This window comes from Calonectris borealis, chromosome 1 (assembly GCF_964195595.1).
Source record: "Calonectris borealis chromosome 1, bCalBor7.hap1.2, whole genome shotgun sequence".
Classification (NCBI taxonomy): Eukaryota; Metazoa; Chordata; class Aves; order Procellariiformes; family Procellariidae; genus Calonectris; species Calonectris borealis.
The window spans coordinates 37,293,471-37,309,575 of NC_134312.1; the positions used below are offsets into that span (position 1 = coordinate 37,293,471).

At 35.6% G+C, this 16,105-nt stretch overlaps 1 protein-coding gene across 9 annotated transcripts in view; it reads left to right on the forward strand.

Annotated features, from left to right (window-relative positions):
* The window catches only part of MON2 (MON2 regulator of endosome-to-Golgi trafficking), a 117,035-nt gene that overhangs the window by 17,183 nt on the left and 83,747 nt on the right, over positions 1–16,105 (forward strand). For 8 of the 9 annotated variants that reach the window (XM_075148693.1, XM_075148681.1, XM_075148654.1 and 5 more), the window contains exons 3-12: positions 2,716–2,843; positions 3,335–3,466; positions 6,440–6,569; positions 7,128–7,225; positions 7,894–8,019; positions 8,770–8,964; positions 9,690–9,814; positions 10,188–10,327; positions 12,902–13,055; positions 15,672–15,904. In XM_075148693.1, the coding sequence (XP_075004794.1) occupies positions 2,716–2,843; positions 3,335–3,466; positions 6,440–6,569; positions 7,128–7,225; positions 7,894–8,019; positions 8,770–8,964; positions 9,690–9,814; positions 10,188–10,327; positions 12,902–13,055; positions 15,672–15,904 (1,461 nt within the window). The remainder of the gene's footprint in view (positions 1–2,715; positions 2,844–3,334; positions 3,467–6,439; positions 6,570–7,127; positions 7,226–7,893; positions 8,020–8,769; positions 8,965–9,689; positions 9,815–10,187; positions 10,328–12,901; positions 13,056–15,671; positions 15,905–16,105) is intronic. The other variant, XM_075148703.1, reaches the window with a different exon arrangement.

Here is a 16,105-nt window from a genome sequence, read left to right on the forward strand (position 1 = left end):
AGTAATCCAAATAAATATTTTGATCAGGATATGATTTTTCTTTATATTTTGATGTAAACTGTCATTTCACTAAAATAGATTAAAACAATTGAATCAGATTGTTTTGAATAAGTTGACCTGATGCTTTCTTGAAGCATAACACTGCGTAGGATTATAATTATTAGGAAAATAGATGCAGTCTTAAAATGACAGATGCATAGAGGTAATATTATGTCTGGTGAGATGCATTTAACTTGCCAGAACTCTGAGGTCATTGATCTAACTTCTTTATTTCTCTCAGAAAAGTTAAGTTGAGCAGTTTCAAAGTCTTCATTCTTGGCAGTCTGTACATGCTTTATAATTTATTTGTGAGGATTTGAGTAATTCCGAAAGAGAAGTCAGCTTGTGCACTATATCACAGGAGATAAACGTGAGAAATTATTTCTACATGGCTCTGAGATGTGCAATTCATACTTTTGTTTTAGAAGTTCTTTTAAAAATTAGAATTCTAATCTTGCTGATGGAAGGAAGGAGTAAGTTTTACTTTCCCAAAACTTCTTTTTTTGATGTAGTTCATATATTCTTACGTAATTTTGGTAGCAAAATGGAAGCAGACCTGGATATAAGAAACTTTTTGTGCATTTTAAGACTGAAGCTAGTATAATGATTGGTACCAAACCAGATCTAGGAAACATTAATTTTTCAGCTTCGTAAAGTAAAAATCCTTGTATAGATCCTGTTATTGTTTTTAATGGATTGTAGGAAAAATACTGTAAAAGGTTTAAATTTTTCTTTGTCTTGTTATTTATTAACTCTAATGCCATTTTTGCCATTCAGAACTTTATCCTGAGTCTTATGTTAAGCATAACTGTGTTGTGGTATCTTTTTTAAAATTTTGCTTTCTTCTTTCTGCATGATGGTTAGAATTTAATGGCAATTCAGAAACTTATATGAATGAAGAAGCATTTGTGCCCATGTTAGAATGGGCTCTCTATGCTCTATTGGCCATGTGTCGTAGGTGTTCATAGACTACAAAGGCAGCTTAGACATCTAGCTCACATGTAGACACTGACAATTAGATGCCTAAATGACATGTTTTAATTAGGAACAAACTTCCGTTTTTGATGAAGTAGCCAATGTTTTGTTTTTAATTTGGAAAATCATGGAGTGTTTCATAAAGGAATGGTATTAGTGGATATGGTTTATACTGTTTATTTTAAAAGCAGGTTTATTTGCTTCATAGTTAAATTAAAAAAACCTGTTGAATTCAAAGCAGATTGTTAAACAGGCAGTGAAACTATGTATTCATTCACATTTATGCTGACGTTTTAATTGTTTTTGATTAGGCATTTGGTGAAAGGTCAGCCTCTGTCAAGTGGACATAGAGCCTGTACTGGCTCTGAAGAGGCTGATGAAACTATGGACTGTATATGTGTTAATATCGCCCTGTAAGAACTATTACCTTATAAAAAGTTGGCATCTATAATTTATACTACCCTATTCTTTTCATAGAAACTTGTTAGTCATACTAGTTAGTGCTGCAGTTGAAAAATATCACTGAAATATATTTTTGTAGCTTTTACCTTGATGTTTCTTTTTTTTTTTCCAAATTAGTTGTAGCAATACTTAATAAACTCTCTTGAGAGCCAAACTTCAAATTGCTCAATAGAAAAAATAAACTAGATCATGTTTGCATTTTTATGTGAGAACGTATTTTTTGTTTGTTTGTGGTAAGATCTGTGCTCTAAAAATGTGTGTGAACCTTTTTCATGAACACATTTCTCTTATTACACATAGACTAAAACACAGTGTATGACATTCAGTATAAGAACACACATTGAACTTTCATCTGCGAGGAAATTTTTAATATCTGAAATGGCAATGAGCAGCTAAAATCTTAAAAGTTTGCATGAATCAACAACCACGCCTGCAAACAGGAAAGCACTCATTGGTCAGAGTCATGTTTTCCTTTCATCTTTCAGAAATATTTTCTTCCTTTTTAATTTTATGAAGTTTATGTCAGATTTCTGGAGTTACTTCTATGGGGAAAAACTTTAAAATGTCAGTGTGGAATGTTGTATTCATAGTGATGTTTTTTCTCCTTAAAAAAAAAAAAGTTGTTCATGAAACTTGTGTTTTCTCCTGACAAAGCTTCACTTTAAGAAGCTGCCCTTCCTCACTAAAACACTGGTTGAAAAGTTCGCAGCAAGGTGTATGTACGCAGGATACAAATAGTTCAGTCTCTTTCTCCTCCTGTTTTGTCGGTGGCATTTTGCTATTCCCCTTTGTGCAGTGTGCTTTGATACGTCTGTCTGTGCCACCCTTTGTGTTGCTTTTGAATTCAGTGCCAAGGGGAAGCAAATCAGAAGGAGAAGGCTACCAGCCTGAGGCTGGTCACCGCTGCAAGGTCAGAAAGAGCTCTGGGATGGGCAGAACCTTAGAGCTTCTTACTAACCAAATGGACTCTAAATGGCCGCTTTGGATTTGGAAAGAGAAAATCACTTAGGTGTGTAAGGGAGAGGGTGCTTGGGATTTGATCCTCAGCCAGGGTAATTGTGGAAGTGAGCTGTGGCAGCCCAGTGTCTGTCTTCACTTGGCTTTTCCCTGTGGTGCAAGAGTAAATCCCAAATTTCCAAGGCTGGAGGTTGCTTTTTGTTAATAGGTATGATTAACAAATTTTGCATTGTATTCTTCAAAGTATTACACATTGACTACTTCCATTTCTCTTTTTGAAAGCATTGAAAGAGAACAGCTCAGAGGTAGTTCAGCCTTTTCTAATGGGTTGTGGAACAAAGGAACCAAAGATCACTCAGCTGTGTCTAGCAGCCATACAGAGGCTCATGTCCCATGAAGTTGTTTCAGAGGTAAGATCAATCTTTATATAAATACATAAGTATTTCAATGTGAGAAATACAGGCCTCAAACTGAAGGTGAATTATTTTTTTTTAGGAGGCTGTTTATATTACAATGAACGTAGTCTGCAAAATATTTTACTCATATCTGTTTTTAAAAAAGTGTAATTTAAAAGGAAAGCTTTTTGATCATGAAATGAATGAATTTTGAAGGTAAAATGTCTTTGTACTGTCTCTTCTGTATTTCCAAGTAGAAAATGAAGTACGCACTTTAATTTGGACTACACATTAAGAGATTTCTGCTGTGTCAATTCTTTAAAAATATTTTGGGAAGCTTGTGACAATGAAATTGGCTTTATGTTCTCAATATAGTCCTATGGTATAGACAAACAGGCAAATTCAGTTATGATGTGCATTTATGAGACTGCTATTCTTACATGTGTACACATGATATACCACTATGTAAAGATCTTAATTGTTGGCAAAAAATTATTTCTTTGTAGGCTGCAGCAGGAAACATTATTAATATGCTTTGGCAACTGATGGAAAATAGTCTTGAGGAACTTAAATTGCTTCAGACAGTTCTTGTACTTTTAACAACCAATACAGTTGTACATGATGAAGCACTGTCCAAGGTAAGAATTTGTTAGTGCCGACTATAGTACTTACAATATCCAAGAGGAAGAACAGGGAGAAATTTTACATATGAAGCATTTGGAAATAATGGAAGAAGAGGGGGCTTTTTTGATTCTGTTGTGTCCCTATTGTCTTTATATCTAAACTCTGAAAACAGGATTTCTTTTAGCTTCCTTTTCAATTTGTTTTTTAATCCCTCCACAATCATACATTTCTGACTTAATGGGAAATTTAAATAAAAACATTGGGCTAATGCCTGTCCTTCCCATCTGCTAAATTTATCATATGCATTTTTTCGAACTGAAATCAGAGCACACAGCACAATGTAAGCTCTCACTAATAAAGCAAAAATTAGAAGAAGCTGCCTGCCACCCTGCTTTAAATCTCTTTCGGAAGCAGTCCAGTTATTGCTCTTTCAGTCAGAACTGAAATAACTTTATTGCATAATTTTAAACACATACAATTTGGGATGTTTCAACTAAGACAAAAAATATGGATTACGAACCATTTTAATCTTAAGTTACAAGATATTTCTCTTTGAAGGAGCAACATTGTTTACCTTTCTGTGAATTGTGAAGTTCTGTTTAAACTTAAGTTCCTCTTCTAGATTACATTTCATATTTTTTTTCTCTTTAACTTAAGAAAGATTTTTTGTTTTTAAACAAATCATTCTGTATTGCTGTCTTTATTATGCTCTGCCTTCAGTGTATTGGTTTAAGATCAGAGCGTTGTTTTGTGGTGGTTTGTTTTTTTTTTGAGAGAGAGAGAGAGAATAGAATTGAAGAATGTTTTTGAAGGCATTCTGTTCTGGTGGAAGGTTTTCAGTTTTTCTTTGCTTCTGCTTTTGATGAAATAGCTTCCTAGCTGCTTAAATGTGTGGATATTAAAATCATTATTAATCTATCTAACCAAGGGAAGGAAAAACATGAAAGAAAAACAGAGCTAAGTTACAAAGGTCTGCTGCAGGCAGAGAGATAATGGAAAATTTATAAAACCTACAAATGGTAGAATAGAAACTTGCTAAGGATTGAATGGTTTGTCACTAGGTTCTTTTTTGACTTGAGTAGTCAAATTACGTCAAAGGCTCTTCAGCACTATCTTGTTTCTTTTGTTCTAAATAACGCTCATTTTCCAAATGAGGTACTATGTTCTCGGGCAGAAACATGATTTTTGAAGAAGATGGAAATACTTTAGAAAGTGGTATTGTCAGTCACTAACCGGGTAGCAGATGTTCTTTAACGACCTGCAGTGTTGTTTTTTGATCAAGTTTGAATCTAGGCTCTAGAAAGAGGCAGTTGCTGTTTAAGTCCACCATACCTTTCTCATCTGCTTCTCATCACTTCCCTCATTTATTCTTCTTCCCCTGCCTCCATATACCTTCTCTCTCTCTCTCTCCCCCTCTCTCCCTCTCTCCCCCCCCTCCCCCCCTTGTTGTTAGGTTCTTGGTATCTACATCCTATTTCACTTACTTTTTTTGTGTGTGTCTTCCACATTTTTCAACATCCTTTATTTGTTCATCTCTCTAATGTCTAGAAACTTTCTACTTTTGGACACCAGCCACAAGAGCATGTGGGCACAGCAGTGTCAAATGAGTAGGGAAGATCTTTCCCAGCATGTCTTTCTCTTGTCTTGTATCCTGATCCAGAAGCATGCTCACATAATACAATTACTGGAGAATCTAATTGCTGTACTTCTAACAATTCCCTTAGTGCATGTTAAAATCTAGTATATTTAGAAACATATAGTCAAATTCGGGCAGGCTCTGACAGGGGTAAGAAAAAAACATTCCTGACAGAGCAATATCCTGTAAAATTTCTTGGTGTTGTCCAAGGCCTGAAATTAACTAGAGTTTCTCAGTTAACCAACTATAAGCGTTACTTGGGATGGGTAAAATGGTGCAATGGTTGGTTTGGTTTTTTCCCCCCAAGATTCTTTTGACAAATAACTGAAAGTTGGGGGTTTTTGTTTTGTTTTGTTTTGTTTTTCCCCTGTTGAAAGGCTCTTGGAGAAAATCAGTTTGAGCCAGACATATATTGCATATTCATGGTTCAGCTTGACTGATTTAAATTAAGAAAATTACTGGTAAACCACCTTGAAAAGCCCCTTAATTAATACAGGCACTAGTGTTAGATTAACCTAGAGTATCATACAGTATCTTCTGGATGTCCAGAGGTATACGATTGTGTTGTAAAATTTCAAACTAACATGGGGATACTATCTGAGCAGAGTCTACAAATCATTTACAAGCAAAAGAAGCAAAAGAAAACTCTGAATCTTGTATAGCTTAGAGCAGGTAGTGCTATGGCTGGGTGTGGTTGAGGTTCATGCAAGTGCAAGAACACAGAATAAGGACAAACGAACAAGAAATACACGTTTCGCTACATATACAGATGTTAATTTTCAAAATTCATTATAAAATAAGTAAGTATTAAATTATGTGTTAGAGGAAATACGAAAGCCAATGGGAAACAGTATTCAGGTCACTGCCAGCACAATGACACATTAAAATATGCAGCTTAAAAAGGAATAATAGCAGTTGAGGCAACATAGTTGTGGAAGTATTGTGATTTAATGTAGGAGAGGAATGGCATTTTAGCTTTGGAGTTGACTGACCTTTCTGTGATTAACCCTATAATCCTAATGTCCTTTTGACATTAATATACATACAAGTTGTTTTATGTAGTTGATTACTATGTACTCTCTGTATGATGATTGTAGTTTTATTGGCACATCATAATGTCTTCAGTTAATACCTCTTCTAGATTACCTTTGGGGAGGATTACTAAAGAGGTTTTTGGCTAGGGTAATCCATAAAACTTATTCTGGTTCCTCAAATTTAAAATTATTAAAACAATTTTTTTTTCAGGCAACCTTTTGACAAACTGTAGTGGAAAACATTCCTCAATCTTGACTCTTAGCCTAAAAGATGAAAATATATTGTTGTAAGGTGATTTTTTTTTTTTCCCTTTCAGGCAATTGTACTTTGTTTTCGATTGCACTTCACAAAAGATAATATCACAAATAACACTGCAGCAGCTACAGTGCGGCAGGTAGTTACTGTTGTATTTGAGAGAGTGGTTGCTGAAGATGAACGATACAAAGGTGGGCATACTTCTTGCTCTGCTTGCTTGTATTAACCTGTTTTTTGGACACACATCAAATGTTTATCTTTTTTCAGATGAAGAAGTAGTAAAAAGTCTATAAATGTTATAAAAAAAAAAAAAATCACAGACATTATTCATTTTTACTGTCTTTTATACATTTACTTGTATTCAAAGGAGATGAAATCCTTAGCCATTGCATCAGTCCAAGCCAGTACAGTAATATATAAAACCTACATTTTTTTTAAGCTGTGAGAACTGGTCTTCAGGTTAGTATTGTGAAAGAATTTGAGGTGAGGGTGTCATTTAAGAAGAAGGTAACTTAGATTACTGAGTGGGAAATACGAGGCAGTAGCAGTTTTGAAGAGAACATTTATTGGAAAGAAGTGCTTGGTAATGATGATCTTTGGTATTCAATCTAACATTTATTTCTGTAGACGTGGTAAATTGCAGAAGAATTAGCTGGCCAGTCTCCTAGAATCTTTTTGTAAGAACACTTAATGTGTACTTGATTTCAACAGTTCCTTTGTTCACAAAATTGGTTTTTGTTTTTACACAGATACTATGGACCAGCCAGTTGCAGTTCAAGGAAATAGTAACAGAAGATCTGTCAGTACGCTGAAGCCATGTGCTAAAGATGCATATATGCTTTTTCAGGTAGTTGGGGAGCATATATTTGTACATTTGAAGTTATCACTGGGTGCTTCTACATCTGTGTAAGAAAATTCCAAAAATTTGCTGTTGGCATATTGACAAGGTTCTTAACCAGAGTGTCAGTCTTTCTTAGGTGCATTTATTGTAATTGGCAACGATACGCTGTATCCCAGGGGGATGATTGGAAAATGAAGACAAAGTGGCCTAGGAAAATGTTTTACTATAAATCTTAAATAATAGCTAAGCATGCATGTCTGCATTAAATTCGAGATTGTTTTTTCCATGAGCCAAACACTGCTACTATAGTTCAGTCTTGCTTCTTGTGTTTGGTATTGTATATTAATGTCGAGAATGTAATGAAAAGTAGTAGTTGTATTCATCACACCAATAAAAAATGTTCTTGACTTGGCAAATTCACTGGTCTTGAGATATTTTTGAGGGCAGGAATGAACACAATTGCTACAAGGATATGAGCAAAGTTTAAAATTTCTTTTAAAAATTTTTTTGCTTAATAATTTATGTGAAAGAAGTATTTGAGGAAAAAATTATGTTGAAATTGGAAAATTACTCATTACAGAGGAGGGAGAAAGTGTAGATTTTGTTGTAGACTCAGAAAACTTATGCCGGTACAGGACTGTGCAGAGAATGTAAATGTTGTATTTCTTTTTAAGGATCTTTGTCAGTTAGTCAATGCTGATGCTCCCTACTGGCTTGTGGGTATGACAGAAATGACCCGGACGTTTGGCCTTGAACTTCTTGAGTCAGTCCTCAATGACTTTCCACAAGTGTTTTTACAAGTGAGTAGTTCTTGGAGGGAAAATAGGAAGACTTTTTTTCACATGTGTAGTAAAATTTACACTCCATTAATTCCTCTTTAGTTTAGCATGAGTACTGCTTTTCAAAAGGACTTATAGCTTTTACATGTTGGGTTTTTATGACAGAAAAGTACTGTGTGCTCTTTGTCCACTTTTTTCCTATTTCCATACACTTTATTTGTGTTTGTGCATTTTGTAGAGCATGTTGTACTCTGTTTCACTTTTTGTATTGCCATTTATATCTCCTCCAAAGACGCAGTTTCTTATCTTGCATGATTTATGACAACTCTGTAACTTAGTTTGTGGCATTGTTATTTCTACAAAAATATTAACTTCACCCCACTTGCAAAGCAGCAGGAATCATGACTCTGAATTGTGTGGATCTACTGTATATAAATGCACCATGATCTTACAGTAACATGTTTTAGCAGACAGTAGCTAAATTTAAAAATCAAATATATAATGAATGATGTATTAGCAGCCTATTTCAATTTGCAAAATACAAGAAGAGGGGTGCCTGGTATGAACCCGACCATGTCATTTCATCATGCTTTTTGGTAGCTTTACAATGGTGTTCTTCCTTTTCATTTCCTAAGCTTGTAATTTATACCGAGATTTACATTACTTCAGAATGCTTGATCGTAACAGTAAATGTAAATAAGATGCATAATCAGAGCTGCTGGTAGCAATTAAAAAATATCTGCTTATAATTTGTTCTGTTTTCTTTTTCAGCATCAGGAATTCAGTTTTCTTCTTAAAGAAAGGGTATGCCCTCTTGTTATAAAGCTCTTCTCCCCAAATATCAAATTCAGGCAAGGTTCCAGCACATCATCTTCCCCAGCACCAGTGGAGAAACCATACTTCCCGATCTGTATGCGTTTGCTGAGAGTAGTTTCTGTTTTGATTAAGCAGTTTTACAGTTTGCTGGTAAGAATATGTTCAAATTTTCTTCGTGCAATTCTGTTTTTCTATGTATATGCCAGTACTGTGATCAGTAATAGTATTAACTAGTTCTTGGGAACTGTTTATGTATACTGAGGGAAGAAAAGTCTAAATGTTCTTTTCTTCTTATGTGTATTTGTGTTTACATGTATTCTAGATGTATGATTTTATTAAACATGGGCTTGTATACATTCTCAGAATAGATGAGCTGTTGTCTTTTCTGTACTTGACTGCCTTTCAGTTAAGGTTTTGGGAACCTTTTGATCTTCTTACATTGTTTGCTTGGCTTTAGATAATGTTGATTGCTGTGCCTTGTTAATAATTGCTAAGACGCTTTTGACCTGTGTTGCTAAAGCTGTTGACAGAATGTGCATAAAAAACACATGTTCAGCTGTTCTTACCTCCCAAATTTTAGATATTTGCTGAAAAAGATTTTTTTCCGTTTCATTTTTTTACTGTAGCACATGTAAGAACTTTACTGCAATGTCTGTAAGGAATTTAACTCCTTCAATACAATTGCGTATGTGGTGTTAGCTTGGCAAAAATATGATTATTAGGTATGGTTTCTATATAATTTGGAGTAAATGCTTGTGGAAGGGTTTTTTTAGATCCTGTGCAAAACTTCCTGGCATAGGACTCCTAAGATGAAATAAAATATTTTGTATGAGGCTTTTTCTTTTAATTTAGTGGCTGTAAACTATATCTTTTAGGTAACAGAATGTGAAATCTTTCTGTCATTGCTGGTTAAGTTTCTGGATGCAGACAAACCACAGTGGCTAAGAGCTGTTGCAGTAGAATCTATTCACAGGCTTTGTGTGCAGCCTCAGCTATTAAGGTATTAAATATATTGAGTTTCACTTTTACATAAAATTTAAGAAATCTTTTTGGTGGAAAATGCTTCCTAAAACATTATAAATGTGTAGAAACTTACATGCAATAAACTCATCAAGATAATTTTTTATAAAGCATTAGGCAATGGTTATTATCCAGGAGGGGCTGAATTATAGTTATTTGAGTATTCCAAACCCTCTCTGTCTTACCAGTGTCAAAGGAACATTTACCTAAAACTAAAGTTTATTATTCACCTAAATACTTGCAGTTAAAATGTGCTTTTACTCTATAGTTGGAGGGGAGGAAGTTGCTGTTAAAAGAAGCTTTTAGTTCCTAATTTGTCAAATACTTACTGTATTTTATAAAATACTTTACAGATCCTTTTGTCAATCGTATGATATGAAGCAACATTCCACTAAAGTTTTCCGTGATATTGTGAATGCACTGGGGTCCTTCATCCAGTCACTATTTCTTGTACCAAGCACAGGGAACACATCAGCGACACCAAGCCAAACTGGTAAAGCCTTGTCCTTCTATAATTTTTATTTTCCAGCGTTTTCTTGTGATAATAAATTCTGATTTGATTCAGTATATACATTTGGCTTGGTACAGTTCTGTACTTCTGTGTTCACTGAGGTGAAAAGCTTGCTTGAGACAAACCAGTGTTTTCAGGTCTGGTACAACAGGTGATTTTATCTACCTGTATTGTGGGGAGGACGTAGCCCCCAGTCAGCAGAGCTGTGCTCCTGCATTTGTATCTGCTTCTACAGCGACTGAGCTCCTTGGTTCACAACTTTTCTGAGGGAAATTCTGAGGGAATGATTTCTAATTTCTGACTATAACAAATTTGTCTGATTTCTGTCTCCATGTGCGGGGACGTCACTTATGTCAGTGTGCGACTGAAGTAGTAAGACAGTGTGTGTTTGCTTCCTTCTGGGAGGCAACAGCTAATTCTTCTGGATGTTCAGGGACAAAACTGGACTGAGGAAGCCAAGAGGTAGAAAGAAAGATCTGTGTTTTACAGATGATCTTTGCTTTTTCTGTAAGCTGAAAACAGTGACTTACTGAGACTAAACTTGTCTTTTCTTGCAGCCAGGATTTTGGCATTTCACTAGGTATATTTTTTATTTCTGTGAGAAGCAGTGGTCCTCCTGTTAATGCCTTTGCAGGTGTTTACGTCTGAGTTAAGGCTCTCTGCTTCTTCCCACGGTTCTGGAAGCAGAGGCCTCAGCAACAAACAACATGAAAATAATTTCTAAGGGTGTCTTTGACATGCCTTCTTAAAAGAGATAATAAACAGATAATCAAGGAATAATTATTATCTATCATATCTACTGTTAAATTAATAAACATTAAAAAGTCTGGTTTTAGACTCACACCTTCCAGGGTTCACTCATGAAGTCTGAATTCAAAGTTGGTGTTAACACTGATAACGTGAAGAAATTTGCGTCATAGCTGTTACTCAGTAGCTGTCTGTATGGAAGCTGATAGAGCACTTCTATTAGTATTATTTCTGGGTTGGTTTAATCCACTTAAAGTAAATCAAAAAAGTACTTTTCATTGTGTAACACGCACATATGAGAAGCCATTCTAAATTACTCATTCTCCTGAAAACTTAAATTTTGCCTTCATATGAAACAGCACTGCAGTAGGGCCATGCTCTTAGCGCTGTCGCTATTCCTCTGACTTATTGTTCCAGTTTGTTTTCTCCTTTACCTTTTCACTTCTTCTTTCTGCCTGAGTGTTTCTCATGTCTCTTTCTCATGCATTTCTCTTTCTGCCTCTTTTCTCCTATGGCCACGTCTAACACGCAAAGAGCAGATCAATGCAACCTAGTTTTCGAACTGAGTCTTCTGATTATAAGGATAATCCTGTGGTAGCAGGCTGTCTGATACACCTGTAGTTGGCTTTTAGCCTCAGTTTTGCAACAAGGTAGCTGTTTCGTAGGAGAAGTTGAAAGCTGCATCTATCTAAGTTTTGTGTCACTTTTATTATACTGGTGTAATGTAAGCGTTTTTACCACTTTAAGGAGTTATGTTGATATAAAAATAGTTGTATATGTCTGGCTGCTCCGTGGGATCACAGAAAATGACACCAGTGTAACTGTTTGTGCTAGTGGCAGTGTTTGGTTAACCGTTTCTGTTTAGCAGTATGATTTTGTTGTTTCAATCTGTTAAGCTTTACTGTGTTAAAGTGTATACATAGGCTTCTGTGTGTATTCATATTGCCTAAATTAGTCATTTAGTCTCTCTACATATTAAAAGCAAGCACACAAAATGGCAGTTGTTATACTCACGTCTTAGGTGCTGTGAGTCGCCTTCTTGGGGACTCTGCCCTTCTCTCCCCAGTGTCTGTACAGAGAGGGTCTGAACTTGTGGTACCTACTCCTAGTAAGTATAGTCCTCCTTCTATATGTAGGAAGTGTACATACACAGAATTCCTTGTCCTTTTATCTGCTTTTTTTGGCTTCTTAAATTGGAACCAAAATTTGTTCCCTCCTAGCTGTTGGTTGGCATGTTGTCAGCTCTTCCCTGATGTGGTTTGTTTTCTTCTACCTTGGCACGGAACAGATTCAAACGTTGTAGTTCTCTTTGGGTTTCTTCTTCTGGCTTTTGCATTTCTGAAATCTTTAAAATTTGTGATGATCTTTGTTCTTGGAACGATTAACGTCTCTTTCCTACGACTGAGTTCTAGATGCAACTGTTCAAGTAATCCTTAACTTCTAAATATCTGTCTGACTCTTCACTAAAATATATATTGTTTTATCAAGACCATGTAAGTTTAGTTGGTTCACAGAATGTTATGAATGCTGCTATACCTTTCACAGAAACATTTTATTCTGACTGAAAATAAAGCAGTTGGCATCAATCAACTGTGCCTTTTAAACTAATTACTTTGCACATAAGATTGTGTTTTAGACAGCAGAGGGAGCTCAAAAATAGTTTTTTGTGTTGGTGGTGGTTTTTATTATCGAGCAGGGCGTCTCAGATTAATCCATGTATCTCAACTTAAAAATGAAATATAGAAAAAGGATATTTGCTGATCACTAAAATTAGATTGGTTAATTTTCCCACTTTGTTTTTCTGAATAGGAAGCAATGCATCAGGGAATACTGGTTCAGCACAAACTAACCCGGGAGTGCTTGGAATGGGAGGAGGTGCAACTGTATTACCTGCCTTTGAGTACAGAGGCACTTGGATACCTATCCTGAATGTAACAGTACAAGGCAGTGCTAAAGCTACCTAGTAAGTACCTCTGTCTTTTTGAAAATGTATATAACAAATATTTTTATTTCCAACTTGATGTTTTAAGGATTTTTTTATTACTGAATATTGAGGTCTTCATTTCACTGGTTGAGGTATATTATGGATTTTCTTTTTGTCAGTGCCATGAGGTGTTCTGATTTTTCGCTGTTTTGTCCGAACGCTCTGGATTCTGATCCAAATATCCCCTATGGCTTTAGCATCTGTTGGATTTTTTTTTTTTCCCCTACCATACTGTTGCTGTATTAACTCTTCACCTTTAGGCCTCACTACAGTATATAACAATTTTAGAATATCTTTTGCTTTGTATAATGGCAAACATTAGGGGCATTAAGCAAATGGGACATCAGTGGGAGTGAAAAATAGCTTTCTTACACCATTTTTACTGTATTTACGGTTTCTATTGAACAGGATATTGTGGTATATGACCTGTATACGAAGGTTAGACTGTGAATGCTTCTTAGAATGACCAATTATTTTGTGATGACTTTGTATAGTGGAGATCGTGTTCTCAGTTTACATCTGTGGGTACTATGTTACTTTAGAAATAGTGGAAGTTTTTTCATGTCAGTCATGACCATTGAGGATCAATCTCTTCCGAACTGGAAATTATTTGTACAGCCCATGAAATTTTGACATACTAATACTCAGTGAAATCAGCAAATAGCCTGGATCTCAATACTTTTTTAAGGTAGAAACTCCTTTATCTGCCCTTGAGGTGCAGAAGGACAAATTCATCCTCAGATTTCAGTAGTTCAACATGTATGTGTTGACCTGATTTTTTGTTCTAGCAGTGGCCATGAAAATTATTTTAGGTTACCTGACTGTTCTTAGGAAATGCAAATTTTTAACAAAAGTGGATGAAAGCTAGTTCATGCTTTGGCCACTATAACCTCCTGCGTTCTTCCTTTTCTTTTCTCTTACTTTCTATTCTTAACTGGCTCAAGGACACTGCAGCCACCATTATAGTTTCCTATGCTGCTCTGAACTAGCTTGTGTCTTATCTTTGGATCCCTCCAGTGACTCCATGATTCCTTCTGAGTAATTTTTGAATTCTTTTTTTCTTCTGTGTAAAATTACAGAATTGTCACTAGCATGTCTTTGTCAGCAGTTTTTCTTGTATCTTGTACTTTTATCTGTAGTCTCTGCATGTAAGGAGGTGACTAACTAACTGTAGATTTGGGTCACATCCTAGCATTGATTCTCTCCTACGGCCTCCATTAGATTTCAATACAATGGCCACATTTTATACTTTTACACAATGATTTAATTGGAGATGTGAATTGTGAACAGAGCTAGCAGAGGTCTTTTTGCCAGTGTGGGCCTGTCTCTTCCCAGACCACTGTGCCTTGTCTTCCTCTTTACATGAGGAAGTAAGTGTTTTTAAGAGGAATAGACAAAGGCTATTCAAGATTTTTCATGGCCATTCCCATGTAACTGTAACAACTCACTTCATTTATTCAGTAGTTTCCTTTCCTGTATTTGAAAGTAAGAGCACGTGACCTCTACCTCACAGGTACATTGTAATCATAAACCCCATTAATAATTTTAGAGCCATATATATACACATACTTATTTGTAGCTAGAGTGTGAAATGTTGACTATTTGATTTACCTATACTGCCTATGCCCCCCGATATCTAACGCATCTTCAGGAAATTAGAGGTAATAACTGAAGTGTTACGTGGTTGGGAGAAGGAAAATCCTTTGCGCAGAAAAGAGTGGTGACACTACAGTATAAAAGTGTCTTTGGTATATTGTAGCTGGAATGCCTAGCCTTTTTAAGAGTAGTTTGTAGAGCAAAAGATGAAATAGTGGTTGTTGGGGTGGCATGTAGTTTCTGTAACAGGCTGTCTCTCCTTGTGTAGACGCTGCTGCTGTGGCAGCTACAATCTGTTTCCTGTTGGATTTGTAACTCAGCAGTTCTTTATGTGCTTTTAAGGTAAAATATGAAGAAAAGTGGCAATGAGGCTGCAGTTCCAGCATAGTGATGTTTTAATTGCATGGTTTTCAGCAATGAATCATGTAGGCGTTTCCTCTTTGTACAAATAACTTCCATTGTTTACCTGTGCATGTAGGTGATGAATATTTCGTCACGTATTATCTAGCTATGATAGGCTTTTTTGGTCATACGGACTCAAAGGTAACAATAATGGAACGTCTGACTTGTTCTCAATTTGTTATAACTATATTCACACTGTCACGACTTTCTGACCTATTTCTTCTATTGTTCCTATGTACTTGTGTTCTTCTGAATAGGTTCAGTTGCAGTGGCTTTAAGTAAAATAATGATAAAAGCAGAGTAATTCATTCAGTGATGCTTGCTCATATGTGTTAATTTTTTTAAATATTTATTTGCAGATCTAAATACTGTACTCAGGGTTCATACCCTTTCATTTTCTATTTTATTTAGTGACTCATTTACTCTTAATGACTTAATTAATCAAGAAGGTTATTTTCTTGAGTTGCTATAAATCTTGAAGGATGGTATTTGGGGCCTGTTTGTACTTAACGTTCATTTGGAATCTTTTTTTTTATTATTGTTTTTAATCACAGTGGTACTGTTACACACTTACTTGTCATGCTTTCAATTTTTTAGTTTGGAAATGCTGGACAAGGTAGAGCCACCTACGATTCCTGAAGGCTATGCCATGTCAGTGGCATTTCACTGTTTACTGGATCTTGTCCGTGGTATCACTACCATGATTGAAGGAGAGTTGGGAGAGGCAGAAACAGTCAGTCAAACCACAACAGAGACAACTTCATTACCAGCACAGTCTTCGGGGCAGCAAGACTTGCAGTCTGTATCTGACCAATCAGAGAAAGAACTAGGTATATAAAATACAGCAGTTTTACATAAAGCAGCATTGAAATAGTTCATGCTTTGTTGCTTAAATTTATTGTTTCCAAATTGTATATAAAAACTTTTAATGAAGTGGTTTCCTGGGTTTTTTTTAATGGAACAGCAGTAGTCTCTAAAAAAAATACTTGATGTACCGCTTCTGTCCTGAAGCACCTTAGCCATAGACTCTT